This window comes from Mustela nivalis, assembly GCF_964662115.1.
Source record: "Mustela nivalis genome assembly, chromosome: 7".
Taxonomy (NCBI): domain Eukaryota; kingdom Metazoa; phylum Chordata; class Mammalia; order Carnivora; family Mustelidae; genus Mustela; species Mustela nivalis.
Genome location: NC_139026.1, coordinates 55,324,784 through 55,351,900, shown reverse-complemented (window position 1 = coordinate 55,351,900; position 27,117 = coordinate 55,324,784). Strand labels below are relative to the sequence as shown.

The following is a 27,117-nucleotide window of genomic DNA, read 5'->3' as shown; positions in this document are numbered from 1 at the left end:
TAGGGACTGAGAAGCCCAAGGAATGACAGGGTGATGACCCTCCACCCCGGGTTTTCTTTTGGCCTCCCATGTCCCAGACAAGGTGCTGCAGAAGCCGGCAACCCAGAAATGCCAACAGGTACAGACAAAAAAGGCCCAAGAAAAGCTGACTCCTCTAGCTGAAGGTCCAAGAAAGAACAGCATAGCAAGAAAGAAAAAGTTTTAGATCATAAATGTTCTACTCCAACCAAATGCCACACAGAGAGAACTGCGGCCCTATCCCCACAACAAAGCCTAAATGGGAGCCTAGATTTCCACCTTTGCCCAGCCACAGGAAGGCACCCCTTCATCTCCCAACCAAGGTCATGTCAGAGAAGGCCAGGTGGGGAGCCAGGACTTTCCTCCCCACCGAGGGTCTTCCACACACCAGGGAAGCCTACAGCTCTACCCGACCCGGTATTAATGAGGCAGACGCCCACCCCTGCCAGAGCGGTGTCAGCAGAGGCCTGGCAGGGAGCCTGGGCTTCCAGCCTGGGCAGCGACAAGGCAGACAGTGCTGTCCTGCCCCTCGACAGTGTAGAGTCAGAGGATGTCTGCCAGATATGGAGAGAACCCAATGCATGGCTGGTGGAAGTGCAAACTGGTAAAAACACCATGGAAAACGATTTAACATAAACTACTAGGCTGGCACATGCACACACCGTATGACCTAGCAATATCAGTCATAAGTTAATGGCCGAGAGAAATTCTTACATATTGTATCAGGAAAAATGCACAGGAATTTTCCTAGTGGCAATAATGATTTTTTAAAAAACAGAAGCCACCAAAACGCTTATCAACAGTAAAATGGACCAATAAACCATGGGGCTCTCCACACCATGGGAAATGAAACAGTGGAAAACATGAATAAGCTCTAGTTACACAGCATCAATACTGATGTCTATAAAATGCTTTTATGAACATGCTAAAAACAAGTCACAGAAGACTGCTTAATTACATTTATACAAAATTCGAAATAGGCAAAATTATTTTACCATGTGGTGAAATTTTAACGGAAAGTATAATGACTCGGGGCGCCTGGGTGGCTCAGTGGGTTAAAGCCTCTGCCTTCTGCTCGGGTCATGATCTTAGGGTCCTGGGATCCAGCCCTGCATCGGGCTCTCCGCGCAGCAGGGAGCCCATTTCCCTTCCTCTCTCTCTCTGCCTGCCTCTCTGCCAGCTTGTGATCTCTGTCAGATAAATAAAATCTTTAAAAAAAGAAAAAAAGTATAATGACTCAAAACTCAGGATGGTAGAACTCTTTGGCAGAAAGAGGTAGCTTTGGTAAGGAGAGACACATGGGGGTTTCAATGGTCTTTATAATATCCTATTTCTTTCTTTCTTTTTTTTTTTTTTTTAAGATTTATTTATTTTAGAGACTGACAGGGGGAGAGAGAGCAGGAGTGGTAGGGGCAGGGGTAGAGGGCGAGGGAGGGAGAGAATTCTCAAGCAGACTCTCTGCTAAGCATGGAGCCCAACACAGGGCTTGATCCCAGGTCCTTGAGATTATGACTGAGCTGAAATCAAGAGCCTGATGCTTAACCGACTGAGCCACCCAGGCACCTCAATGTCTGATTTCCTAAAGTCGGTGGGTATACCAACAACCTGTTCCTAGTCTTTACACCATATACAAATATTATAAGAGCTCACTTAGAACCATCAAAAAAGGGGGACACGTGGGTAGTTCAGTCAGCTAAGTATCTGCCTTTGGCTCAGGTCATGATCCCAGGGTCCTGGGATTGAGTCCCACATTGAGCCCCTTGTTAGGCTCCCTGCCCAGTGGGAGCCTGCTTCTCCCTCTCTTCCCCACTCATGCTCTCTCTTCCTATCTCTGCTCCCTCTCACAAATAAACAAATAAAATCTTCAAAAAAAAATAACCATCAAAAAACGAAGTGAGAGATCTCTTATGTGGTGGGAACACACCGTAAGTCACATCTACTCAGTTTTGCCTTGAGAGAGACAATAATAATGAGATCACAGAACAACTGATCCGAAGCTGAATCAGCTGGGATCAGTGACTCGCCAAAGGTAAATATATCTAGATCAAGATGATGTAGGGATCTGGGAGTATTGAAGGGGAGGAAAAACTTCTCCTCTACCCTCTTAGGGTTTCTAGCTGGGACTGAGTAACAGGAGAGATGAGATAGCTGATTAATAAGAGAGATTAAGAAAAGGAAAGGACTCAAATTTATTTAATAAGATTCCCCATGTCCATTGGAGCCCTCACAGGAACATAAAGGCCTGGAGCAGAGGTGGGGAGGCCTCAGGGCTTCTGTACTCATCGAACAAAGAGCCCTGAACAGCCCTGGAAGGGGAACAAACATGGATCCAGAGACTACAGGAAGATAAGAGTTATTTTAACAAGGTCTGTTTGTACAGACTCCCTTCGGCCTCAACTCCCCATCTCTGTTGATGAGTTTCTTTCCTCCTGGTACTGGGAGGGCATCTTGTACATGGGCGTTTCATCTCCTGCCTTCCAGGAAAAATTAGAGGTCAAGGTCAGAGTGCCCTTCTTGCATCTGTTGTTATTCATGTGCCTTCGGTTCAAAATAAACAATATGCCAAAGCAACATATTTTGGGGTAGTGTGTTCTGAACCCCTTCACCCCCATGAAGTTGACAAAACACAAGACTGCTCAGCACTCACAGCTGAGAGGTAAACCCCTTGCTGACCCAGAGCAAGCCGTTTCAAAGAAACCTGCTCCAGAATGAGACACAATAGCTAGAGTCACTCAGGTGGTTCCTCCCCAACCATTAGGAGCAAGAAAGAAAACTTACTGCAAGAAAGCAAGTTGATTTCACTTGAAATTATTTTAAAATTCAAACCAGGTCAGGCTCCTATAATCACCAAATGCCTGAGGGTCCTACAAAAGCCCCGGCCTCTGGTCTGGCCAGGCCCTGAGACTTACTCTTCTTGGTCAACAGCCTGACCTACAGCTTTGTTTTCTCCTCATACTGTGTTGGCTGCACTGCAGGGACCCAGGAAACCAAAACTCTGTCCTCTCTGCATCTAATTAAGGCCAACGCCAACAGAAACACAACAGGGCAGTGATCTTCGTAAGCGGTATCAATCTATCTTTTTGTTTTATTTCCAATCTTAACTTCCTAACCACCTCCACACATGGGGAGAGAGATGCTATAGGATACACATTTATTTGTAGTAGGACCTGGAGGGAATTTTCAATGTAACCAGAAGTTTTACAGAATTACAGGTAATCATGAAATTTTACAGAATTGGGGCGAGAAATCCTACAACTCACCTCCCTGGGGGCCCAGGTGGCGGCTCCAAGTGCTGTGCAGATCTCTGGGAGGACACGGGATCAGGAAAGCACATACGAGCACCAGGATCATGGAGATGACCAAAGTTAGCAGAAAGACAGAGGTGCGCACATAAGACACGATGGAAGAGGTTGCCTTCTGCTCCAGGCCCCCAAGGGGCTCTGAGGGGTATCCCTCTGTGGCGACCTCTGAAAGATGTGGCTTTGCAGCCCCCACAGCTTCAGCATCTGAGTCAGGCTCTGGCACTTCTCCCAGAGGGCTCTTCCCATTTTTGACCCCTCCATTCTTCTGCTGCAAGTTGAGAACAAGATCATCCTCGCTCTCGTCACTATCCGCCTGTGTGAGGGGGTCATACTCCCCTAGGTCTGGGCTCTTCTTCCCTGAAACACAGAAAGACAGAGCGTCAGGGCAAACTAGGAAGGAGAAACCCTTACCAACTGCATGGTAACTGTGAACACCTAAAAGAAAACACAGAAAACAAAACCAGTTACGTTTACAAGTTTAGAACTTGATGGCTATATGTAAGGAGAAGAATGGGAGGGAAATGAAATCAGTGTTCCAGAATTACTGCTTTCATGAGCTTAAGAAAATTGGAAAGGAAACAGAGAAAGTGGCAAATTTCAAATACCTTTTTTATTATTATTTTAAAAGACTTTATTTATTTGAGAAAGACAGCACAAGGGGAGAGGCAGAGAAGAGAGAGAGACGCAGTCTTCCCAAGAAGCAGGGAGCCAGATGCCAGGCTTGATCCCAGGACCCTGAGATCGTGACCTGAGCTGAAGGCAGATATAACTGACTGAGCCACCCAGGCACCCCTCAAATACCTTTTTAGTTTGGGGAAAAAACCAAAAACCAGAAACACTCTCTTAATTTCTCTGAATCAGAAGACATTGCTCTTGTATCAACCCCCATATGCCTAATTTGCATATTCCCGTTGATTTTCTTAAATCTGTGGTGTTTCCATCTTTCCTGGAACTTGCCTAAACTTTAGAACAGTTCTCTGTACACTGCTTCTCACAGTCAGATATTTGCGGCTTCCCACTTGTCTCCATGGAAAACAACTTGGGAAGTTGAACACTAAATGTCACCTGGAGACGTCTTAATAAAAACTCACTTCTGAGCTTCCTATGATTAATTCCAATGCCCTGTCAGCACATGTTTCAGTAAACAGTGTTTACACTTAAAAATGCTATTCTGAGCAAGTGTTCTAGGAGGGGAGGGACCAAACAGGAATGCAGAGGTACAGGACCTGACCCAAAGCTGGCTTACACAACAAGCACCCTGTTTTTACTTAGACACTACATTTATTTGGGGTGGGGGAAAGGGGAAAATTACAGGAGAGCTTAAGCACACCTCCTCCCAGGTCACTCCTTGGCCCCGGCTGCCAAGCACTGAACAGTTTTATGCCTGTTGTTCATGCTATAACCAAGCAAAAACCAAGAAAAAATTTCTCATTTTGGAAATTAGATGGTACGCTGTACTAATATAAACTATACGGTTAAATCTTTTGTTAAGAAGAGATATAAAAAAGAAGATGAAGCCCAGCTAATTAAAAAGGAAGCAAGAAGAATTCTTGATGTAAATCTCTGCCTCTGGTCACTGTTATCTTGCTGATATCACTTCATGTTTTATGTCTTGTTTACTCAAGACATAAAATGAAGCAATAAAACACTATATGGAAACTAATATGGGAAGTACAATCTTTAGTGTAAAGCTTGGCGCTTGGTACATAGAAAGTCAATAAATATTTGATTAAAAATAAACATTACACAGAAATATTTTATAACATTAAATATTTTACAAAGAAAACCCACAGAAGATACTGAGCAAACTGGCATTCTACTAACTAGAAACTTCTATGTATTTTCACTTTCAAAGCTTTCATTTTATCCAACAAATACTGGATTTGATTTTTAAAGGCACAAATTATAAAAATTATTAAGAACTGAATTCAAAATAGTATACTCTTCCAGTAATTAGGATACACCATTCCCTAACTGTCCCATTTAACTTTAGTTACAATAATTTTCAAACACAACCATAGGCTACTGCAACAATATTAATTCTAAAACTTTTTAAAGTTTTTTTTTAAAAGAATATACCTGATGGGCTTAAAAATGTGTTATATACATCCAGTGGAATATGACCAAGCCTTAAAAAGTAAAGAAATTTAACACATGCCACAAGACATTATGCTAAGTGAAATAAGCCAGTAACAAAAGGACAAATACTGCATGACTCGTATATGAGGTATCTATCCAAATCTAGTCAAATTCACAGAAAAAGGACAATGTGGTCTCTGGGGCCTGGGAGTGAGGGTAAATGGGGAGTTGCTAATATTTGATGGGCACAGGTTTCGCTCACTATCCCAAAGTAGAGGGTTCCTATCGAACTCCTTGTAAGCTAAAATAGCATAAAGCAAAAAAGCAAATACCATTAATTTACAAGGAAAAACTTTTGAGCTTTCCCAGACACAAGCAATAACCTCTCCTAGGCTTTTCTGAAAACTCAGGATACATCTTGCTAAAAGAGGCACAAAATAAGTGCAGATCAAGCAGAGATGCTCACAGACACAATTCAAGGCTCTGGAGGCTTGAGGTTGAGATGCTGAGTGTGGCCCCTGGGGGAAAGAGCTGGGTAGGGGTCCCTCACTGCTGAGGGTGGGGCTGAGCACCGCTGCTACAATGACTTGCTGCAGAACAAACGCTGAATACTGTTTTCACTTTGTTGTTGTTGCTGTTTTTTATTTTATTTTATTTTTTTGCTGTTTTTGCCTTTTGCCTTTTTTCATAAAAAAAGGAATCCTCTTTGGATTTCTCTAGGTTAGCAAAAACAAGTAGGTCTTTCATAAAAGCAAAATGACATGACGCAAAGTATCAAAAAATGGGTCTCAGCTTTGCAAGATGAGAAAGTTCTGGAGATTGGCTGCACAACACTGTGAATATACTTAACAATACTAAAATTATTTAAAAATAATTAAGATCATAAATTTTATGTGTTTTACCACAATTTAAAAATGTTTACATTTAAAAAAAAAAAAGGGTATCTGACAAAGAGGAAAACATAGATGGCAGCCCCAAATCTCAGCATAGGAGGAGACTTTAAAGATCACATAATCAAACACCAAGCAGTCACTTAGCATGAGGGAATTCACGGCTCTCCAATCCAGAAAGCAGTTCCACACACTGATTCAAAAATTTATTTCTGGGCATTTGCCAATCATCAGTCCTGGTTCTAATATCTGGGACCCCTCTTCCACATGCAAATCCTTCAAAACTTGAAAATACCAATCATGAGAAACATAAGCTATGGTATTTAAGAATTTAAGTCTTTACAAGCTGACAAAAACAGTCAAATCTTGACTCTATCCCTTATTAGCCATGTGACCTTGATTCAATTTCTTAGCTTTACTAAGCCTTATTCTTCCCATTTCTAAAATGGGAATTATTTTTCCTACCTCATATGACTGTTTTTAAGAATTAAATAAGACAACATACGCAAGGCCTTTAGTGTCTGGCTTACTGTGGCATTTGATAAATGTCAGCTTCTAGGCACACTTGGGTGGCCCATCAGCTGAGCAACTGACTCTTGACTTTAGCTCAGGTCATGATCTCAGGGTCCTAACATCCAGACCCGTGTCCAGCTGAGCATGGAGCAGTGCTTGGGATTTGATCTCTCCCTTTCCTTCTGCCCCTCCCATCCTCCTGCTCGTGCTTTCTCTCTCAAATTAAACAAACAAACAAACAAACTTCGGCTTCTATTATTATTGTCGGCATTATTCCTCCCTACCGCCCACCCCATCTTCTCTTCCCCAGGTTAAATGTCTCCACTTCTTTCAACTCATTACTTGAGGAAGCACTGTTTCACATTCCACAATATCCTGTTCACTCTTTTCTGGACACAATGTGATATGTCAGTGCTTCTTAAAGTATGGTTCTCAGAACTGGATACGATCCCCAGGGTGCAGCCTGACCAGAGCAGCTTGCGCTCCCTAGTCCAGAGGGTACACTACAATTCAATTACTGTAACCTAAGACCTTGCCAGCTTTCTTGGCAGTCACATCACACAACTGATTCAACTCAAAATCCCAAGTATCTTCTACACACGCTCAAGCTGTCTTATATAATACAACTGGATCTTTAGCATCAAGTGAAAAATTCACCATTGATATTTAAATTTAATCTTGCTAGTCAGCTGTCACCTTGCAACAAACATATCAGCCTAAAATAATCAAAGTAAAATCATTACTAAAATACTGGCCAACAAAATAGTTTAAAGGAAATGCATTTTTATGATATCACACACCATCATAGGTAGAGAACTTGGCTGCATGTGCTACAGAAACTAGTGAAATCTTTACTAAATCTAATTTTTAGTAAAATCTTTACTAAAAATAATTTGCAGGGCACCTGGGTGTCTCAGTCAGCCAAGTGCCTAATTCTTGATTTCGTCTCAGGTCATGATCTCAGGGGTCTTGTGATTCAGCCCCACATTGGGCTCCGTGCTCAGGAGGCAGTCTTCTTGAAATTCTCTCCCTTTCCCTCTGCCATTTCAACTCTAAAATAAATAAATCTTTAAAAAATAAAAGATTATACGCTTCCAGTAGATAATGGCAAAGGAATACATTTCTGTCAGTTTCCTCCCTAAAAACTGGGGAGGGGAGGTAATAAAAATAGGAAAAAAAAAAAAAAAAAGAGCCACCCCCCCCCCAACTACAATTTATGAAAAATTCCCAAATGCAACAAAATTTGTACCCAATCAAAGAAGCACAGTAAGAGTGGGCACATGGTCTCAGGTCTCCAACAAGGAGCACAGTTCACAGAGTTAATGATGACTACGATGACGACAGCGATGATGGTAACAGGAAAGTACTCAGTACCTACTATTCTGGGCACCAGGCTAAGCACTTACATGTTAATTCATTTAATCCTCATGACAACCATGTAACTCCACTGTATCAAAAAGAAAATGAAAACATAGAGAGGTGAGTTGCATAAGATCACAAAACTAGGAAGAAAAAGAGCCAGGATTCAAACCCAGGCAATTTGATTAGAGTCCATGGTCCTAACCAATAAATTATACTGCCTCTCTTGTACCACGGTTATATAGCCAAAGTACTTATCTCTTTCTCAGAAGGACGAAGTCTGGCGTCCCAAAGATATCAATGACTCCCCCTCAACACCACAGAGACAAAGGGGAGATAAGATGAAATGAGAAATGCTTTACAAAAAACAGGCTGTCGGTTTGACGGGTAAGGAAACAGCTGTGATCAGTCAGTCGTGAAGAGAGGGATTTTTCTCTTATTTATTTACTTATTTTTTAACAGGCTGGGTCCCATTAGATTCAATTCTAGCTTCTCATTGCCCCTGCTCACTGGCCAGGCCCCAGCCTCTGCCTGCCTGTCAGCCAAAAGCTAGCCATAAAACAACTGACCATTAAATATGATTTATAATCAGAAAGAAGCCATCCATGAGTACACGTTCTATAAGCTACTACAAAGTTGTGCAGATATCCAAGAAAGAAGTTACAAAAGAACATAGCAAACAAAAGCTGCCAAGGAACCAACGCTGGGCGAATGATGCCACAACATGGAAGGAATAAGGAACAGACGCTTCACTATGGAATCCAAGAAAGGAAAGGAAACAGTCTTCTCTGAAATAAGGGCTCACAGAAAGAAACAGAATATTTCTAAGAAGAAATGACAACTCAATAGGGAAGATGAGAAGTAAACAAGCAGGGCTCAGAAAAACAATGGAAGAAAATAATAAAACAATTTTAGAAAAGATACCCTTAGAGGGATGAGCAAAGAGAGCAGACGTGCCTGCAAAGAGTCGGAAACAGAAAGGGCAGGCTGGTGAAAAACCGAGAAAAATAAAATGGAAACAATAGCTGGCAGTTCCAAGCCCCTCTTCTCTGTGCACTCTTCCAAACCCTTTTACTGTCTTATCTCCAGAATTCTGCATAACAACTCTTGGAGATAGACATACTATTATCTCCATTTTCAGGATGAGGTTTCAAGTTCAAGTAACTGGCCCAGAGTTAAACAGCAAATAAGCGGCAGGGCAAGGATTCAAATCCAGACATTATGGCTTTGAAGGAAGTGCCCGGACTATCTGTGTGTCTCCCACTGAAAAGACTAAGGCTTTAAAAAAAAAAAAAAAAAAAGACTAGAAAAGCAAGGACAGAGAGAGCAAAGGTGATGCAATATATGGGGAACTAAAGAGAACAGAAAAGGAAATGGCACCAAAAACAGTAACTTTAGAAGACATACCAAAAAAGCTCCCGTAACAGAGCAAGACCTGAGATACACGGAGTCCCAAGAAAAACTGCTACAGAATAATCAATATTGAAACATAGCACAGGAGAAATGCTGAACTTCAAGACCAAAAAAGAATCCTATGAATCATAGGAGCAGCCGGGTGGGGGAAGAATCAAGTCGTTAAGGATGGAAACAACAATCAGGCTAACCTCTCTGTGGTAACATTATTATTAAAAGATAGTATATTTTTGACATTACAGAGACAAACCTTAGCTTAATTACTGCAGACTGTGAGCTTTGATCAGACAACTCCCAGGTAAATAGTTTTGCTACCTATTCACTGAAAGAGAAGGGATTCTGTGCCCAAAGTTACGACTGTGCTAAGGAGCTGGACATCGAATCCAGGCTCCAGAGCACAGAGCACTTAGCACTCTTTTCTCTGCTTATTTCAGCCACCACTCACATTTTTAACCAATGCAAGGTTTTCAAAGAATAAAGGAGAGGATGCTGATTTCATAATACATGAATATAAATGAGTTTTCCACAACTCACTTTTCCTCCTAGGAAGACTAAATGCCAGTCAAATGGCATTCCCACCATGGTACAAAAGAAAACAGGGAGAAGATGCAACTGTATCATCCCCCGACACCTTCAGGAAAACATACTATAATATACACTATTCTGTGATAAGTACTATAATTTACATAGACTATACCATGCATTCTACAGCAACTAAAGATACATAATCCACCTTAGGGATTAGATTATCCAGGGGCATATAATGATTCCAAATTACACATACTAAAACAAATCATTCCAGTAACATTATGCTCTGATAGTTCCTTCAGTGTTTGACCTTCAAACTTTAAAATGGACTAATATATATATATATATATATATATATATATATATATATATATACTTAAGATAAGTTGTTTGCCAGGCTGTTTTATGAATGTCATATGTCCTTCTGTTACTAATTAACCTCACTGTATGTATAGGAGCCAAATATCGTTCCATCTTGAGCTTAGTGGAAGGGGATGGGACTCTGAAACAGACTCCAAGAAACAGCTCTTTCTTCACAAGGCTGATGACATCTGTCCTTAGCTTATGATTGCATCAGGCCTTCCTTCAGGTGTCACATTTGTAAATGGGCATGGTGCTAATGAAGATGATAATAAGAGTAATAAGAGCTAAAGCTGAATAATTAACATGTGTCAAAAGTAAACCTCTTCAGTACATCCATTTCTTCTACTGAACCAAATAACCCCATAAGGTAGATATGTAGCAGCGTGTGTGGCTTATAGTGAATGTTCCATAATAACGGTACTGTTACACGTGAAGAAACTAACACTTAACGAGGTTAAGTAACTTGTCTGGTGAAGACCAGATTGGAGCCCAAGGCTGTCTTGTGTTCTTAGTCACCATTCTCGTCACATAGAAATAGTGAGGATGTCATGGTGGTGATCATTTTGCAATATATACAAATATCATTATATGGTACACCTAAAATTAATAGGCTATATCAATTAGACTTCAATTTAAAAAGAGAGAGAGAGGACGTTCACTAAAGTAACATAACATGGTAGCTTACACAGGACAGCAGCCGCACAGTCCCGAGGACAGGGTATCCCAAAAAGAGCTCTAGGAAAGCAACTTCTACCTAATACAAAAGCTAAAAATTGTTATTTAGGCCAGTGGGGAGAAAGGACAAAAGGGAGGAAAGCAAAAGGATAAAAAACAAACAAAAACAACAACAACAACAAACCATAACCTGCATCACAGAGAAGAATACATCGCCATTGTTTCTGGGCCCTAAAAAGTATCAGACATACCTGTCCAAACACAGGCCCAAGGACCAGACTGTACTTTCCCTATCCTGCCAGCTGACCAAGTTTCTGCAACTGGATACTCCAGGGAGTAATAATGACAGGGTAGGATGTGAGAATGCAAAAGAGCTCAAGAGTTTCGAAAGTGATTTCGTGATTTTCTCCTTAGAGAAGTACAATTATCTATGCTGGGGTGGTATGGGGAAGAAAAGCAATCTAAAAGAGAAAAGAAACAAAGCTAAGTATGTCTGCACCTCATTACCCCCAGGGGGGAAATCATCCTACACAAAGGACAAAGGATAATCCTGCAGGTACAGGGATACATTCCCCACTTCATTTCATTGTTACATACACATTTCAAGACATTATTATCAATGTTTCTTCCAATGTTCTCAGGAGCCTAAGCGGGGGTGGGGGAGTGGTGGGGGCGGAAACACATCTCTGAAGTCATTAAGTCTGGGAACAGAAATGCAAATTCATACCCAACCCAGTGTCATCCCCGGCACAGTGCAGCAGACTGGAAACTCCTTGAGAATAAGGTCCCTGTGGTCCCCTTGCAGCACGTTGATGGATATCCACCAGACACCCAACTAGCCCTTTCTAATGATGCTAGTGAAAGCAGCTGTTTTTCCTACCAACACCTGCTTTTCCCACTATCACCTTAAATTATCAGCAAATAAATGTTTATAGCTTAAGGTTTAAAACTTGTTTAGGTAGAACCATAAAATTCTTAGAAGCCCTAACGTTTAAGATTTCTTTGGGCAGAGTAAATATACTTTTATTAAAATAGCAAGTTTGTAGCAGCACCGTCTCATTCTGGAGGTTTAAGAGAAAATTAAAAAAAAAAAAAAAAAAAAAAGCTTGGAGCTGCTGCCCAAAGTACTGAATTAGCTCAAGTTGTCATCACCACAAGAGCTTCCCTAAAGAATATTCCACAATTTACGTGCAATTTGCAAGTGCCGAATCATTTCCCTCCTAAATGCTTAGCCTGGACAGCCAAAGGCTGAACAAGCGGAATCAAAAGCCCAAGATTCTAAAGACCCCGACGCCGTAGTCCAGGTTTTTCCCATACTGTCCGCGCGGCCTTGGACAAGCCAATGAGCCAAGTTAAGTCTCGTTTTCCTCTTCTGTAAACTAGAAGGGGTACGCACCTGTCCCACCTACCTCACGGCTGCGTCAGTGTCGTTAAGTGGAGGGGCTGCTCCAGAGGGTGGCCCGCTTCCTGCCGGCCCTATCCCCCTGTCCCCCCTCGTCCCCAGGGCCAGCTCAAGATAGCAGGAGCCCGGATCCGGCCGTACGTGGTCCGCGGCTCCTCAGCAAAGGATGCTCCCCTCACCAGCCCTCCCCCTGGGATGGCGGCGACGCGCACTCTGACAGTCACCCCCGCAGCGGCGCCCGCCCGCTCCCGGCCACGAGCCCCGCGTGCCCCCCCGCGGTCCTTCCCTGGATTCTCCCAGGCTCGCCCCGCGCCCGCGACCCCCGACCGGCCGTGCGCCCCTCTCGCCCCCTGGTGGCGACAGACCCCAGCCCGCCCGGGGCTGCACCGGCTCGCCTCGGGGCTCCTGCAGCTACGCCGCCAGGCCTCGGCCCGCTTCGCCCCCAGAGCCTCGCCTCCGAGTCTCCCCAGGCCCCGCGGAGGCGGCGGTGGTCGCAAGGCTGCGACTCCTTACCGGGGAGCTTGAGCGCCCTGGACAGCACAGTCGCCATGGCGGAGGCCCCGGTGCGCGTGCGCGCGCCCGCGTCCTGCCGGGAAGAGTAGTTCACAGCGGGCGGCGCGCGGGGCCGGGACCTGCGAAGGTGGGAGCGGCGCGGCGGGGAGGGGCGGCGGAGAGGCGGGAGCTGCGGCCGGCGCGCCCGCGTGCACACCGCTGCTGGCTCTGCCCCCGGCCGCTCCGAGCCGGACCCCTCACCTGGCAAGTCCCTTCCCCGCTCGAGTCTCACTTTCTTGCTCAGCGAAACGGGGAAATGGAAACTGCCCCCGAGGCTTGCAGTGGTAACGAAGGGAGATAGCAGGTGTTACGGGAAGCGCCGGCTGTGAAATGAGCATGGGCTTTGCAGGCGGACGGACCGGATTTGAACCCTGCCTGCATCCCTCACTCGCTGGGCCATCTTGGGCAAGTCCCTTGGTGTGACTAAGCTTCAGCCTCATTTTTAAAATGGAGACACTACTTCATTCACGGGCTTACTGTGACAATTAAATAAACTGTTTACGACACCCTGCACGCAGCAGGTACCTAGTAAGTGTGTTTCTCTGTGTTTCTTAGTAAAGGGAGAGGTTTCCTAGGGCTCTAACCCTCGTCTTGGGTTTCCAGTTCTTTCCAACTATCTCCTGACACTCTACCCTGCAGCTTCCAGCTCTAGGAACAGGAACTGACCTGCTTCTTACCCACAGGCACCAAGAGATCAGCATTTTAGTGCAGGAATGCTAAAGATGTTATCTATATTAGAGTTGGGACGAGTCTTAGAGGCCATGTAATTCACCCGTCCTGTCACGGAAGAGAAAACCCAGGTTCAGAAGGATGATGTGACTTCTTTCTGTCATACAAAAGCTCTAAGATACCTCTTTCTTGGACCCCGCCTCATTCCCCTGAGAAATCGTCAGCAAGACTACCCTGAGGCTGTAATCCAAGAGACTCCTAACAGCCATCCCATCACCCTCTTCCCCATGAAAACAATGTCCCTGGACTCTGACAGGGCACAGAGCCTGGAGACAGGCCACTGAGCTCAAATCTGACTCCACCATATCCTAGCTGTCAGATCTAAGGCGACTTGCTTAATCTCTCTCTGCCTCAATTTTCATCTACAGAATGGGTTGAAATAGTTCCTATTCCACAGCCTTGTCCTGGGAATTAAATGGACACATGGAAAGCACTTAGAAGGTGCCTGGCACTTAGTATGGGTTTTATAAGTGTTAGCTCTTCTTTTTATTAGTAATTTATTCATTTTGACAATTTAATAATTTAATAACAAATAATACATTTCATAATAATGGATTTGTAATTTATTCATTTATCCCTTTAACGTTCTACAATACCCAGAATTTTTACTGTTTGCCACCTCTCTGGAGGTATGATTAAAAACCATATTTTACATTTATGTAGGTCATCTCCAAGGAGCAGCACTACAAGTCACAGTAAGTCAGTAGTGGCTTGCCTGATATCAGATTAGCTAATTGGAACACATTCTTGAAATAATGAAAACTAAGGAAAACAACTTTAAAGTGAGCAGGATGTAGGATAAGTCCGTTTTAGCTGCAAAAGAACAGGAATTTATGTTTCTGGGAGAGAGCAGTGGGGCTGGAATAGCTGTGTTGCACAGAAGAGGAAGTAAAGAGGAAATCAGTTCACTCTTCATAGTGAAACGGTATATTTTCCTTAATGTGATGGAAATAAAATTGTACAGTTTAAAGTTCAGTTAAGGGCACCTGGATGGCTCAGTGGGTTAAAGCCTCTGCCTTGGATTCAGGTCATGATCTCAGGGTCCTGGGATGGAGCCCCGCATCAGGTTCTCTGCTCAGCAGGGAGCCTGCTTCCTCCTCTCTCTCTGCCTGCCGCTCCGCCTACTTGTGATCTCTGTCTATCAAATAGATAAATAAAATCTTAAAAAAAAAAAGTTTGGTTAAAATTTTCCTTCACATGGTATAGTCACCAAAAGCACCAATAGGCATACACAATTATGTGTGAATGTACACATATTGCATACGAGCCCCTCAGCTTTCCATGCTCCTAATCTTTGTGGCATTTCCACTCACCCTGTAATCACTCAGCTTTGCCCTAATGATTTTCAGGGGGAAGCGGATGCTGAGGACTCCCTCCATCCCAGCTCCCTGAGGGGTCTTCCTCTTTGTTTCCTTTGGCCTTTCTGGAAATCTCCTCCACCCTCCACATCTTTTTGCATCTTAACACAGGACCTCGGACTTAAACTGTGCTTCTCTACCTAAATGTGCTTTTCTTCCAAGTAAGGAAAAAAACACTCAAAGTGGCCACCAAGTAAATTAAGATCCTTGCCTTTTACATCGAGAAAACCTTTGAGTTCCTTTCTCAGTACCTGAGAGCATGTGAGAGTGCCTTCACTGTCCCAACACCCACTGAGGTCTCTGTGGTAAATGCAGACACTCTGAGCTTCCTGACTTCCCAACTTGGCTTACCTCCCCGAGAGGTAAACCAAGAGAAACAAAAAAACTGGGGAGGGATGCCCGCAGGCGGCCTAAGCTGTCTAACTGTTGTACCTGTTATGAGAAGCAAAAATTCCATTTCTTAAAATCAGAACAGAAGCCAGAAGAGCCCCTTCTCTTCTTCCTCCATTGGTGGGAATATTCTTTACCAAGCTTCCAAGGTTCGAATGCTTGGTAGAGGGACCCCATATTGGCTGGCTCTTATCATCTTTGTGATATCCCGAACATTGCTCAAAATCTCTGCACATCCTACATGGATTTGTGATCCAATCTGGTCATTTAATCCTTAACATTCTATGACCACTGTTTCCACTTCTGCTGTTTCCGACACTTCGAACTAGCTTTCCCCACTTCCTCTTGGAACCAGTACCGCTGTGTCCACCAGCACCTCCCACCCCTTCCTCCTGGTACCACTGAGATTTCCAGGCCTCCTGGCTATTTCTACTTCCTTTTAAGACTGCTCCTTCTTCCTCTGTCTCCCCATCCAGTCCATGCCACTTCGTATTTTAGTGCTGTTAAAATGGCAAAGTTGTTCAGGGCAGGGAAGATTGCCTCTCTTCTATTTTTATGTTACTATTAATTAGAAAAAATACAAATGCTATGCTGCCTCTTCTTCAAGGTCAGAGACAGTGTTTTCATTAAACAGAGCTTTCCATTTTTACTTAGTAAGTCAACCAGGGCAGGGTTTCTGCTCTTAACGAACAACCTCACAGTTTCAGTGGTTTTAGAGACTAAGTGTTCATTTGGGCTCACCTCACAGTCAAAGTGAGAATGGGACGAGGCAGTGATAGGGGTTCTAGTCCTCCCAGATTTTCAGGGTTTCTTTCGGGCTTCTTCTTCATCCTTAGGCCTTGGATTCCTCCATTAGATTATTTGCATCCCCAACCAGGCAGGAAGTTTTCTGTGCCATGGCTTATGTGACTTCTGCCCACATTTATTTGGCCAGAACTCAGAAACAGAACATGTATGCCAGGAAGGTATGAGCCCAGGAAGAAAAGGGAATAGTTTAGTGAGTATCTATTCAGCTGTGATGTAGGAGACACCCTACATCTTTATGGGGTACAGACTTGAGTTCTTGGTAGTGGGGAGAGGGTTTGGCACTGCTCTACTTAGAATCGCCCCTCTCCTCTAGAGACTAAAGCTTTGTTCCTGAGCTGAGCTCCTTGTCCTGAGTTAAGACTTTCCACTGCGTGTAAGGTAAGGCTCTCCCAAGAGGCCCCTCGGTCTCTCTAGGTGCCATTCTTACAATGGTCAGCAGGGCATGGACAAGTTCAAACCAACTGGCAGGCCCATCTCTGGCTCAGAGTACTACCCTCTGCCACACTGGTACCAAAGACATAGAATCAGGAAGCAATAATAAGATTTTAAAAACAAAAAGAAAGCAAATAGCACTGAGACCCGGGAGACTGAAAAGAGCAAAAGAGGTGCTCAGCAAAGATGATTATGGGGCTAAATGTCCATGTCAAGGGTCTTATGAAATCAGCCTTGCTTTCGGATCAGGACATTCTAAAAGGGCACGTACACATGGTGTATTCACTTGTCATCACAGACAACTGGACTCTGGGACCAGGAGTTGCATGGCTTATGGTAAAGACAAACAGGTTTATGTTCTCAGAGCGTCCCTTAATCAAACACAAGGCCCATCTGGTGTGGATTCATACAGACACCCAGTCTATAGAACTTTCTAGAGTCTCAACTATAAAATGCCTTCTGGGCCCTGAGATTAAAACAAAGGTTCTCCTTAAGTCTTTAGCTGGAACATATGTTTAAGAATAACACTATAATTAAGGACAGATCTGCCCAGGGCAGCTTGGTTCCCATTCCTCTTGGCCTTCATCCTAGCTTGTTCCAATGTCTACCAAAGCACTTGTGGTTGTAATGGGTGTGCCAATAGCTACCATGTACTGAGTACTGATCTCCTACAGGAGAGGACGTTGGACCCTTGCCAACCTTGACCCAAAACCAAAACTTGGCCCTTCACTAGCTTTCAAAAAAAAAAAAATATCCAGTGAACCAAGTATATTTTGATTTATGTAGTTTTCCTGAAGATTTAAGGGGGCTAGGGATGGAGTTACAGGGGACACATAGCATTTCACCAAAAATATCTGTTCAGCACAGGTGTTCTCCCGGACCCTTGCTACTAGCTTCATCACTGTGTCTTTCTCCACTGGGGCCCTCTTGTGTCTGCCACACTTTTAAGCTCTTTCTTCTTCTCCCTTTTCTGCCTTCTGCTGCCATTAGCCTTGATAGGAGGCTGGAATCTAATGTCCATCCTGAAGCAGGCATGGAAGTCATCTACCTCACACAGTGGGCATTCTGACACAATGTGTGCCATGTTGTCCCTTAGGTCTTATCACCCCAATCTTACCACGACGATGTATAAGCTGGATGGATAAAGCCACTGGCCCAAAGTCGCACCAACCCTAGACGCAGGAAGGAGGATTCAAATGCAGGTGTTTGTTTGTTTGTTTGTTTGTTTAAGAATTTATTTATTTATTTGACAGAGAGAAAGAAAGGTCACAAGTAGGCAGAGAGGCAGGCAGAGAGAGAGGGCGAAGCAGGCTCCCCACTGAGCAGAGAGCCTGATGCGGGCCTCGATCCCAGGACCCTGAGATCATGACCTGAGCTGAAGACAGAGGCTTTATCCCACTGAGCCACCCAGACGCAAATGCAGGTTTGTCTGGTTTTTAATCACAGGCAGGGACACCAAATACATGGCACGTGGACTACAGTTTGTCCTTTCTTCATCCCTGGCAAACATCCGTCACCACCATATTCTTTCCCAGTGAGCCTGCACACAGCTTCCGCATCTTTAACTCAGCTTTCCGGCGAGCCAGGACCTGTCAATTCTATTTGGCCTCAAAACTAAAAACTGTTTGTAACCCCTGCCTCATTCAGAGCATAGTAACCACACCAAAAGCCCCTTTAAAGATGGTCCCTGATTCATGTATTCAGTGTTAAGTGTAACTGATGTTTGGCCAATAATTGCTCTGAGTGGTCGGGACTCCTAGCTGCTGAGCCAGACACGCTCTGGTTGGTCAGGACCTAGGCAGTACTGATATGTTAACGTTTAGACTCTACCCCTGGTTGAGTCTTTTTAGGTCTACACTTCTAGCTCACTGGATAAGTTCTAAGTGATGCTCTTAAAGTCAGTACATGAAGGTACCACAGGTTGTCTAACTGGCTTCTTTTTTCTGCCTTTCTTAGACTATTTGTCATAGACAGCTGTGTTTTGTAATGATTTGAATATGTTTCTACCATATTAAAGCTCCCATGCTAAATGTTGAGTTCCTAAAGAACAGAAGTGAGATTCTTGTATCTTTTTAAGCCCTACACAATGCAGAGCACACTGCCCTCAGATGGCTTATTGGATAAATGTGAATTCATAAATGACTCACGTGAGAGTAGAATGAAATCAACTCAGAAAAAAGTTCTTAAAAAATGAGAGAAGAACCCCAATATTTGTAGCAGCAATGTCCATAATGGCCAAACTATGGAAAGAGCCCAGATGTCCATCAACAGATGAATGGTTAAAGAAGATGTGGTATAGGTATATACAATGGAATATTACATAGAGTGAAATGTGTTTGTGGGAGCAGTGGAGTCAGGCAGGGAAGACAGTAGATAAATAAATAAAATATATGCTGTAGCAGATGGTGATATATGTTAGGAGAAAAACAGAATAGGGAGGAGAAAATGAAGTATGGAAGCTATAGGCAGTGAGGGGGTCAGGGGGCCCAATTTTAAATGGAGGGTTAAAGAGGGTAATATTTGAACAAAAGTTTAGGGAGGCAGGATGAGGAGCAAGTGAAGTCTCAGAGGCAGAAGCCTGGCCTGCTTGAGGACTAGCAAAAATGTGGCTGGAAAGGTGGTTCAAGGGTAAGTTTCATAAGAGATGAGGTCAGATATGGCCAGAGCAGAAACAGGGTATGCAGAGTTTGTAGGAGGCCCAAGCAAAGACTTTTTGACATTTAGTCTGTGTTAAATAGGAAGCCTTTGAAAGTTTGGGGGCACAGAAGTATTGATTTGACTTAAATTTCAAAAGGATTCTTTTGGATCACTTTGTTGTTCGAAAACAGGCTGTAGGGGTGGTAGGGGTGGTGAATGCTTTTGGCTACTGTAATAATCCCAGTAAAAATTGATGGTGGGGGTACCTGGGGGCTTGGTCGGTTAAGCGTCCAGCTCTTGGTTTGGGCTCAGGTCATGATCTGATGGGTCATGGGATCCAGCCTCACTAAGGGCTCTGTGCTCAGTAGGGAGTCTGCTTGAAGATTCTGCCCCCCTAACCCATATACCTCCATCAAATAAATAAGTAAATCTTTAAAAAAAAAAAAAAAAAAGCTTTTTTTCCTCACTAAGACTCAATAGCAAGAAATATGAGTGCTCGAGTAAGATCAAAATCTAGAGGAAAGGGAGATGGAAAAAAATCTTCTAAGCTGGATGAACCTGGAGTTGCTAAGCAACCAGGTAAAAAAAAAAAAAAAAACACCTCAAAAAAAGGACCCACCTACTGAGGATCCAGATATTGAGCCTGGACAAGAGAGAGAAGAAGGAGCATGTGGGGTTCACGAACCTGAATTGGAAGCTGAAAGCCAGGAAAAGGAAAAGGGTCTGGAAAAGACTGGGGGTGAGCATGGAGATGGCCCTGATGTGAAAGGGAAGACTACACCTGATCTAGCATTTGCTGAAGTTCAAGAAGCAGGTGATGGACAGTCATAAGTGAAAAAGAAGAGAAGCTGAAGCCACACATACAGTTTGTTATATTGATAATATGGCTTAAATTCTCTCAATAAAGATTTAAAGTTTACTCTGGAAAAAAAAAAAAAATTGATGGTGGTTTAGACCAAAATGGTGGCAGAAGAATTAAGGAGAAGTGGTAAGACTCTTAATAGATCTTGAAGGTAGAGCCTATAGGATTTACTGATGAATTAAATGTGAGCTGTGAAAGAAAGAGAAATTAAGGAGACTTTGAGGCTTTTGGCCTAAACAACTGGAAAAACCATGAAGGGGAGACAGAGATGACCAGGATGAAAGGGGAGATGAAGGTTTCGTTTGGGGTGTGCCAATTTGGACGTCCAGCTGGACATACAAATGAACATGGTGATAAGGCAGTGGAGTTGAGGGAGAAGTCCTAGGTGGAGGTGCAAATTTGGGAGTTGTTAAGCATAGAGCCCATATTCAAAGAGGTCCGCTCAAACAGTGAGTAGAGGAGAAGGGAGAAGGGGAGGGAGGGGAGAATGAGCCCAGAGGCATTTCTACACTGGAGGTTCTTGGAGAAGGGGAAGAACCAGCAGAGGAAACCACCAGGAGTAACCAGTGAGATCAGAAAATAATGAGGAGAATTTGGTATCCCAGAAGCCAAGAGAAAAATGTATTTGGGGGTAGGCGTGTAATCGAAAGCTTGTAATGCTGCAGAGAGACCAAGTGAGAATAGACCGGGAGTGATCTGCCCACTTTCAGAGCATTCACTGTGGTCTACTCTCTGCAGTTGTCCTGCCGGATAAGTCTCTCTAACCCAAGGAAAGAATTTGTAAGCCCTTTTGACCACAGATCTAAGCCATGTCATTCGGTCTAGCTTTCTTTTAATAGTGAAGCTGCTATTTTTATCTTCATCTTCCCATCCCTTTGATCTATCCTTAGTTCAGTCAAAGCTGTGCAGGGAAATGGGTATTAATTTATTGTCCCCCAAACCTTCAATGGTCATAAATATTCTTTTCTTTCTCTTTCTTTCTTTCTTTTCTTTTCTTTTTTTTTTTTTTTTTTTTTTTTTTTTGGTATCTCTGCTTGATATGTATGAATGCCTATTCTCTTATACCATGTTTCCCAAATGATATTATTTCCTCTTCTTGCTCTTAGAAAGATTCTCTCCCAGGTGACTTTCTTCTTTAGCTCAGCTTTTAACACCTATCATAGTAGTTGTAGATACCTTGACAAGGACCCAGATCCTAATCCAGCCATGTAGTGATTCCTCCTTCTAATGGAGAGCAGATGCGATCAACAGACCATTCTTAATTATTGTTCATACACAAGGTACTGCAAGGTTCATAAACCTCTTCCCAGAAGCCAGGCTGTACATCAGACACAAAGGAGGAGAAGGTGGATTTTTTTTTTTTAAAGATTTCATTCATTTATTGGACAGAGACAGATCACAAGTAGGCAGGGAGGCAGGCAGAGAGAGAAAGGGAAGCAGGCTCCCCGCTGAGCAGAGAGCCCGACGCAGGGCTTGATCCCAGGACCCTGAGATCATGACCCAAGCAGAAGGCAGCGGCCCAACCCACTGAGCCACCCAGGCGCCCCTGGATTTTTTTTTTTTTTAACAACTTTGCCATTAAAAACCCCTCTTTATGGAGAAACCAAGCTTGTATCTTTTCCTATATCTAAGAGGACAGGAATACTATGCCCTTTGGTGACCAAAAAAGAAGAGGAAATGATGGAATATCTCCAATGAGCCCACAGTGTCTGCTCTGAGCAAAGCAATACATGAAGTGAAAAACAGTCCTACTGTTTGAAAGTCAGCACGTCATACCTGCAGACACTCAAATGCCCTTTCTCTTCCATGTCCTCATAGGATAAGACAACAGAATCTGGACCAAGGACCCCCAGAAGCTTTAAGAAAGACCTCCTCCCACAAACAACAGGAGCCACAAAGGTCATAAGGGTGCTAGGCAATTCTCTGGGGGCCTCTGGCCCTTGGTATCTGAAATTTCTCTCTCAAGGTCAAAAGCATCAAGGTGCAGTCTAGCTGAGAGAGGACACTGGCCCCAATTTTGAAAGAGCCCAAAATAAACCAATTGGGATTTATTAGAGATATAATGGTGCTTGGGACTACTCTTGCATGAACTTAAAACCGTTTTTTTCTTCATTCTTTCTTTTACCTTAGAGTTTAAGACCTTGGATTTTTTTTGCTATTGTTGTTTGCCTTATCAACTGCTTTACAAACTGTTAAGTAGGATTCTTAGATATACCTGAAGTTATTTCCTTATTATCATCAACTATACTTCATTTTCATTCTAACCCCTCACCCAAGTGGTAAGATTTTATTCTTTTATTCAGGAGATTATACATGAAACTACTTTCTCATGCCTGTGAGAAACTTATTTTTATTTATTGACATAAAACTTTCTCCTTTAAGACAAGTAGATTTCTGATAGTGGACATAGCGCATAACGTCAACCCATTCTTTAAGAGTAAAAAATTCTTTTTCTTTTTTTTCCTCCCAGCCTTAAATACCTATGATTGAGTTCCCTTATTGAGAAAATGTGTGTGCATCTTCTCTCTTTCACCTTGAAACTGGGCTAGAAATATTAGACACTGGAGAATGTATTACCCTTTGGCTTTATGTTACATAATTCTTTCCAAGTGGAATAACAATTTAATTTTCAATCTGTCTTCTATTACATCATTATGCAGGTTTTAAAATATTAATCTCATTGATAATATATCCTCTCCTCCAGTTCCTGGTACATAGTTAATTACATGTTCTCAAGTTTTCATTTGAATGATGGAGTAGAGGAGAAAATTTGGCAAAAAATCTAGTTTAAGAGGGAATAAATTTTAAAAACTTCCTTAACCTTAATCACACTCCACGTACTTGCCTCCAACATCATTCATCCACCAACTTTAATGGCATGCCTTCTAAGTAAATCCAGAATGACAACTTTAGACGAAAGGACAGTAAGTATAGCCCTCACACCAGGGCAGAGAAGACTCCTGTTTATACTAGTGAAGCCGTGCTAGAAATATTTCCCCAGGTCACCCCCCACACCCACTAATAATTTCTCCACCACACAGAGCCACCCCACCTCACTTCCACCCCCACATCCAGTGTCAGCCCTGCTGAAAGGGATCTAAGCGGGGGAGGGTTGTTTCTTTTAATAATAGGATCTCAGTGTTGGAAGGGATTTCAGAGGTCTGCAAATCTAACCCCCACTGTGTAAGAATTGCTTCTGTACTCCCTAGTCATTTCAGTCCTGCTCCATGTGACCCCCAGCGAGCAACAGTAATACTCCCTTCTGAAGCCATAGGGAACAAGGCCTAATCCCTGTGCCATATGGCAATCCTTAACAGGTCTGAAATACGAGGCAGTGTTCCCAAGAAATTTCACTTGAAGTTACTTGCTCTTTTCTATCAAAATTATTTTTTTCTCCTTCCTACCTTTTGCCGTAGGTATATAAGGTCTTGTCTACTAGTGCGAGATATTTCCTTTGACATTAATTCTTCGGCAATCAAGCCTCACATTTCTTGGAGAGTAAGTTTTTTTATGGGGTTAATTCCTCCTTCCTCTCAAAAAGGTTTTCTCTCAGTTCATGGCTTTAAATCTTTACAGACCTTAGGTATGTATTCTAAAAGCTGAAAATGTCCATTTTCATTGTAGAGGCTTGATGATCAAGGAGGGTTCTTTTTATTTTTATTTAAGATTTTATTTATTTATTTGAGAGGCAGGGAAAGAGAGACCACAAGCAGGGAGAGTAGTAGAGGGAGAGGGAGAAACAGGCTCCCCGTGGAGCAGAGAGCCAGATGTGAGGCTCCATTCCAGGACTCCGAGATCATGATATGAGCCAAAACCAGCCGCTTAACCGACTGAGCCACCTAGGCACCCCAAGAATGGCTTTTTTTTTTTTTTAAGAGAAGAGAATGTACCTAGAGCTACTTGGACCTATCCTATTCTATCACAGAACTCTCTATTTCCCTTTCTGTGTTAACCTTAAAGAACCAAGTTTTTGTTCTCATTCCTAAGAATGAAACTCCTTTCTTCTTTAGTAGGTCAACCCTAAATAAGAGAAAGCACTTTAGAGAAAGGATTTTTGCATGTTTTTCTGCCCATTTCATATAATTCTTTACAAATTCTTTTTCTAGCCTTAATTTTAGTCCAGCAACTCAGTTCTCTCATCTGAGAAATCATTGGTTACATTTTCCTCCACTCTCCCACCTTTTTTTTTTTTTTTTTTTTTACTTACTTATTTGTCAGGTAGGGGAGAGACAGTGAGCGAGAACACAAGCATGGCTCCCCGCTGAGCAGGGAGCCTGATGTGGGACTCCATCCCAGGACCCTGGGATCATGACCTGAGCCAAAGGTAGGCACTTAACTGACTGAGCCACCCAGGCACCCACTTTCCCTGATTAAAGATCAGGGATGCAAGAGTCCATTGGCTTCTGTTACAAATGTATCGCTTTTTACACCTTAGCCTTATAGATCTGTGGATTTGTTCTCTCTTTTAGTGAATAAGTCAAAAATACAAACTGGCAATTTAGAGAATAGATACAACTGGGACCAATTACCAGGTACTACTTATTCAGATTATATGTATAATGTTTTCATTTAAAAAAAAAAAAAGAATGGTATGGTTCATTTGATTTTATCTTTTTGTGTATCATTTCAATGAAATAAAAATGTAATTCATTACATTTGTGGGAAAGATGGGCAAAATAGGGGAAGCGGATTAAAAGGTATAGACTTCCAGTTATAAAATAAGTAAGACACAGTGATACAATGTATACATAGGGAATATAGTTAATAGTATTAACAACTTTGTGGTGACAGATGGAGGTTAGATTTATCATGGTGAGCACTTCATAAGAGGAATAAATGTTGAATCTCTGTGTTGAATACTTGCAACTAAGTAACAATACAGTATATCAACTACACATCAAAACAAAAGTTTTGATACAAAGGAATACATGATATAAAATATATGTTACAAATGTAATGATTTAGTGGTCATGCTTGAACTTGATATCCAACCCAAGAACTAAAACATTCCCGTCAGTTTATACCCATGTATTTATTTTCTATTCTTTTCTATAACTTTCTGTTCTATGCTTTCCACAAGTGATAACAATATACTGAAGACTGCCTTTCAGTTTCCTTACTTTATGAAAATGTTCTAATACAAATGGTCATATACCTAAACAATAGCTATTTAATTTTGCCTGTTTCTGATTTTATGAAAATAGTATCATACATATATCGTCTTCTGGATTTGCTTTTTCCTTCAACAAAATGTTTCAAAGATTCATCCATGTAGCTATATTTCACCACTTTTTCTTTGTACAATATTCCATTGGGTGAATGTATCATAGCTGGCATAGCTATTCTCCTGTTAATGTATGTTGGTTGTTTTCATATTTTTTCCATATATGCGAGCACTGTTGTAAGTATTCTTGTATTTGTGGGTAAGTTTACCTGGGATAGGGATCGAATTGCTGTGTTGAAGGAAATGTAAATGTACAGCTGCACAAAAAATTAACATTTAAATATCAAAATTTGAAAATTTAGGGGTACCTGGGTGGCTCAGTCAGTTAGGTGTCCAACTGAGTGTCCTGTTAAGTGTCCAACTAAGGGGCCCCTGGGTGGCTCAGTAGGTTAAAGCCTCTGCCTTCGGCTCAGGTCATGATCCCAGGGTCCTGGGATCGAGCCCCGCATCAGGCTCTCTGCTCAGCAGGGAGCCTGCTTCCTCCTCTCTCTCTGCTTACCTCTCTGCCTACCTGTGATCTCTGTCTGTCAAATAAATAAATAAAATCTTTAAAAAAAAAAAAAGTGTCCAACTAAAAAAATAAAAATTTAAAAAGAGCAGCTTGCAGGACATTGGGTGGCTCAGTTGGTTAAGCAGCTGCCTTCAACTCAAGTCATGATCTCAGTGTCCTGGGATTGAGTCTCTCATTAGGCTCCTTGCTCAGTGGGGAGATTGCTTCTTCCTCTGCCTGCTGCTCCCCCCACTTGTGCACTCTTTCTCTCTGACAAATAAATAAGTAAAATCTTTTAAAAATAACAATAATAAATAAAAATAACAACTTGCTTTTGAAAGTAGTACTAATATCATTAATAGTTGTATTAATGTCATTCACACTAGCAATGTGTAAGAGTCTTTTGATGTACATACATCCTTGCCAACACATGGTATTGCCAAGACTTCTTTTTGCTAATCAGAAGGGTATATGCATGGACGCTTTGGTGGCTTAGTCGGTTAATGTCTGCCTTCAACTCAGATTATGGTCCTGGGGTCCTAGGATTGACCCGGCAGAGGGCTCCTTTCTCCCTCTCCCTCTGCCACTCCCCAGCTTGTACAGGCTCTCTCTCTCTGACTCTCTCTCAAATAAAGAAATAAAATATTTAAAATAAAGGGGGAGTGTATGCAGTATGTAATTCCCTGATTACTAATGAGGTTAAGAATATTTTCATATGAAAAAAAAAAGAATATTTTCATATGTTCCTTCTCCTATATGCCTCTTTTCCTGAAAATTGTCAATTATATCTTTTGCCCATCATTCTACTGAGTTGTTCTAATTTAAAAAATAGATTTCAAAAAATGTAATTTATTAATATATGTAGAAAATGAATTTCAGTGATTTAAAATAATGACAGATCTAAATGTACCAATGTGGAAATATCTATCATTCCATAAGAATTTTCAGAAACACATACATACACATATATATATATATATATAATACAGTGTGTATGTGAGTACATGTAAAAATGTTTAGCATATATAAAAAGGTGCAATGGACTGACTGTTTGTGTCCTCCCAAAATTCATGGGAATGTGGTAGTATTTGGAG

General features: G+C 42.4%; 1 protein-coding gene across 3 annotated transcripts in view; it reads right to left on the bottom strand.

Moving 5' to 3' along the window:
- FAM234B (family with sequence similarity 234 member B) overlaps positions 1–13,490 on the bottom strand; it is a 34,270-nt gene extending 20,780 nt beyond the window's left edge. Inside the window, exons 1-3 of one of the 3 annotated variants that reach the window (XM_082741060.1) lie at positions 8,416–8,530; positions 8,209–8,249; positions 3,279–3,677 (exon numbers count right to left, since the gene is read on the bottom strand). In XM_082741060.1, the coding sequence (XP_082597186.1) occupies positions 3,279–3,369 (91 nt within the window). In that variant the 5' untranslated portion in view covers positions 3,370–3,677; positions 8,209–8,249; positions 8,416–8,530. Of the gene's footprint in view, positions 1–3,278; positions 3,678–8,208; positions 8,250–8,415; positions 8,531–12,549; positions 12,875–13,055 lie in introns of those variants that run through there. The other 2 variants (XM_082741059.1, XM_082741061.1) reach the window with 2 other exon arrangements.
- Between the last annotated feature and the right edge of the window lie 13,627 nt (positions 13,491–27,117).